General features: G+C 37.0%; 1 protein-coding gene across 1 annotated transcript; it reads left to right on the top strand.

Annotated features, from left to right (window-relative positions):
- The first annotated feature begins 335 nt into the window (after positions 1 to 335).
- Positions 336 to 2,513, top strand: LOC101738171 (SOSS complex subunit B homolog). Its single transcript, XM_004927274.3, has 2 exons — positions 336 to 933; positions 1,047 to 2,513. Exons 1-2 carry the CDS (start codon positions 646 to 648, stop codon positions 1,284 to 1,286), a joined length of 528 nt encoding a protein of 175 aa, XP_004927331.1. The 5' UTR covers positions 336 to 645; the 3' UTR covers positions 1,287 to 2,513.
- Positions 2,514 to 3,199: the final 686 nt, after the last annotated feature.

Below are 3,199 nucleotides of genomic sequence, written 5' to 3' on the forward strand. Positions count from 1 at the left end.
TGTGCACTTTCACAGATGCTAAACAGTGCACGTAGCACGTACAAACCTGAAAAAACAGTAATTTAACAAAACTAAATAATTAACACAACGTAGCTCCTCGTGCTACCACTTTAAAGTCATCCGCCCATTTACATAAACCTAAAATTTTAGAAATGGAATTAAATTAGATTGTTTGAAACCTTTCACTTTACATAAAACAATAAAAAAATTTTTAAGTTCTAAATTCTCTTTACCTGTTAATAATCGAAATAAAGAAACAGAACACTAATACAGCTGACACTGTAGTAGGTATTGACGGTATTGTTTAACCATGGAGTTAATTTAAGTACCTGTTTAACTATATTATCACGATCACTGTAGTGTATATAGTCTGTGTCTGTGCTGTAAACATAGTGGCCTAAAAGTCTAGATACCAGGTCATAAACTCGAAAAAAAATCATAGTTTATTCTTATAAGATGATAAACCTCTAAAGATTTGGTTGTAATCCATGAAATATTCAAGAATTAACAATGTAAATGCAATCACTGTTGTAAATCAACGTAACAGTTATTTAGATGATCTGATTCTTATAAAAATTTTTAAATACTGCCAATACAAATATGTAAATGCTAAGGGCGAACTAAAATAGCTAAGGGATTTTTAAAATGAGTAATTTAGAGTACATTCAAATAAAAGACCTGAAGGCAGGTATGAAAAACATAAACGCAGTATTTATAGTGTTGGATGTAGGTCCGCCGACATTGACGAAGGAGGCTCGGGAAGTGCGCACGCTGCGGGTAGCTGACGCGACCGCCTGCGTCAATCTGTCGGTGTGGGACGAGCCGGGTGCCTTGCTGCAGCCCGGGGACATCGTGCGTCTCACGCGGGGCTACGCCTCACTGTGGCGGGCGGCACTCACCCTCTACTCTGGCAAGTCTGGAGACATACAGAAGGTATTAGTAGAAATAATATTAAGACTTAGGTTTTTTAAAAATAAGCATGTACTTCCCTAACTGATATAATATGATCATATAGGAATATCGTGAGAACTCGTGCTCTGTTTCAGGTTGGAGAGTTTTGTATGTTATTCAATGAGCAGGTAAACATGAGTGAGCCACAAGCTACTCCTCCCGCACCACCCGCTCCTCCCTCGGCTCCAGCTCGCAATCAGCAGTCGTCTGCTCCGACCACACAACACAACAACAAGTCTGAACGCTTCACACCTTCAGCTACTGAACATGGCAAGCATGCTCACAAGACATACGTAAGAGGCCGAGGTCACCAGCGAGGCAACAATAGGAGATAGCAGTTACCTGAATAGGGCCAAGTTGTGGACTTGAGAAGCTTGAAACAACTGGGGTTTAAACTAAATATTTAACAGTGAAAAGTGACAGTGTAATAGAGACATGCTTGTGAGCTCGATGCAGAGGTGGTACATAATGCAGAGACAAACTGAAAACAAAAAATACCTTTGGTGGAAGAGTATTTTGTAAGCCTTCACAGGTTCATCACTATCCTGCCTATTTGTTACAAAACAATGAACACATTTTTATTTTGACCACTTGCACTTTGAAAAAGTGGACTCTCATTTGTGCCAAAACAGTCTGAACAAACCGAACTATATGCATCTAGTATATCTTACATAGTATTCCACGGTTTAGTACTAAACATGCAAAGTGCAGTACCTCAGCTACAACCTGGAATATTTAATGGTGTAAGCCACTTCTTACATTCCCATGTAGTTTCACTTCATTTCTTGTTTTGTAGTTTGACACTCATTGTATTGGTTTCTGAGCCAATTCCATCAGTACATAGATAAAATGGTTTTTAGCGTTAGTGAGTAATGTACTTGAAAGTCAACTCATACTCTGAGAAGTATGTGGGTATTTATACTGTATATAGCCTGGGATACCTGTTCAATATTTGTATCTGATTGACAACCTTATGCTGCGGATGCCTCCTGAGGGCTTTCAATATCTCTATCGATTGGGAATAATTAAAATAAACTCCATTAGTAAAGCTTAAAGTTCAATAACTTTTTAAAGAAAATTCAGTTTGGAGAAGAGTCATGTTATAAAATCTCATCACTAAACATGATGTTTGCAGACTATAAATAATATTATATTTAATCCCACTATACTTACTTTCTCTTAATTTTTAGTAAAATGATTTTGTTACGAAAATCTTATCAGTTTTAGAAGGTACCGGTGTAAGAAGAAAACTAAAAATATAACTAAAATACATGAACTTTGGAGAACAGAAAATGTAAATGAATTTTAGTCTCCTGTGAAAAAATTTGGTATTTGATATTACACACACACACACACACACACCCCTCAATTGTGTTGTAGATGTAGTAGGCGATACAAAGTAGATCATGAAATAGACATGTATACACTACACATATGGTTTCAGTCCCTAATAATTATTATTCTGAATGGCTTGATGATGCCAATGTCTGCAATTTTAAATATCAGATAAGACATAATGTGTATCCTGCAAGAACAATGTGTAATAAAAATATGGACTCTTATTTGTTTGGGATTTTTATTCTGTATAATTTAATTTGTACTTAAATTCTACAATTTCTAATTAAATACGACCTAAATGATCTAAATGAATGGCTTCTCCGTGGTTTAAAAACGTCGTCTAATGAAAATGAAATTCGTCAAATTTATAAATTTGAACAACTAGCGGTGGGGAGGCGACTGAGGCGAGCGTCCCGCGCGGGTAGCCGCCAGCTTGTGGCTGCGCCCACGGCACTTCGGTAAACACTATACGCCAGGTGAGCTGTGAGCTTATTCACCTGTGTCATTCTGATAATCTGCAAGCTGAATTGATGCTAAAGTGTCTTACTTCGATAACACGATGCGTAATGAAAACCGCCTTAGCACATAATTATTAGACGTCTGCAGCTTTGTAACACAGTAATAAATTGTTTAAATTTTTATTGCGACCCGTTTTAGCGACCCCTGCATTTGAAATTATTTTATCCTCGATTGGATATAAACGCGTGCTGGCGTTGTAACAGGTCATTCTGAAGCCGCGCTAAATGGTTACAATAAAGGTCTGGTCTACACTTAAAGAGCTATATCTGAATTACTACATCAAGTAATTTACTACTTACCCGATTCATGATATCGGTAAGTCTTTATGTATTCCTTTGTCTAAACTATAGATTCTCGTGACTTATTGTGGGTAAATAATTTATTGTAGGGC

This window comes from Bombyx mori, chromosome 20 (assembly GCF_030269925.1).
Source record: "Bombyx mori chromosome 20, ASM3026992v2".
In the NCBI taxonomy this organism is placed as follows: Eukaryota; Metazoa; Arthropoda; class Insecta; order Lepidoptera; family Bombycidae; genus Bombyx; species Bombyx mori.

What these genes read in the sequence shown, in the direction of transcription:
- LOC101738171 (XM_004927274.3), top strand. Translation starts at nt 646, where the DNA reads ATGAGTAATTTAGAGTACATTCAAATAAAAGACCTGAAGGCAGGTATG. An exon ending in AGTCTGGAGACATACAGAAG is followed by an intron (nt 934 to 1,046) that starts GTATTAGTAGAA and finishes GCTCTGTTTCAG; the next exon opens with GTTGGAGAGTTTTGTATGTT.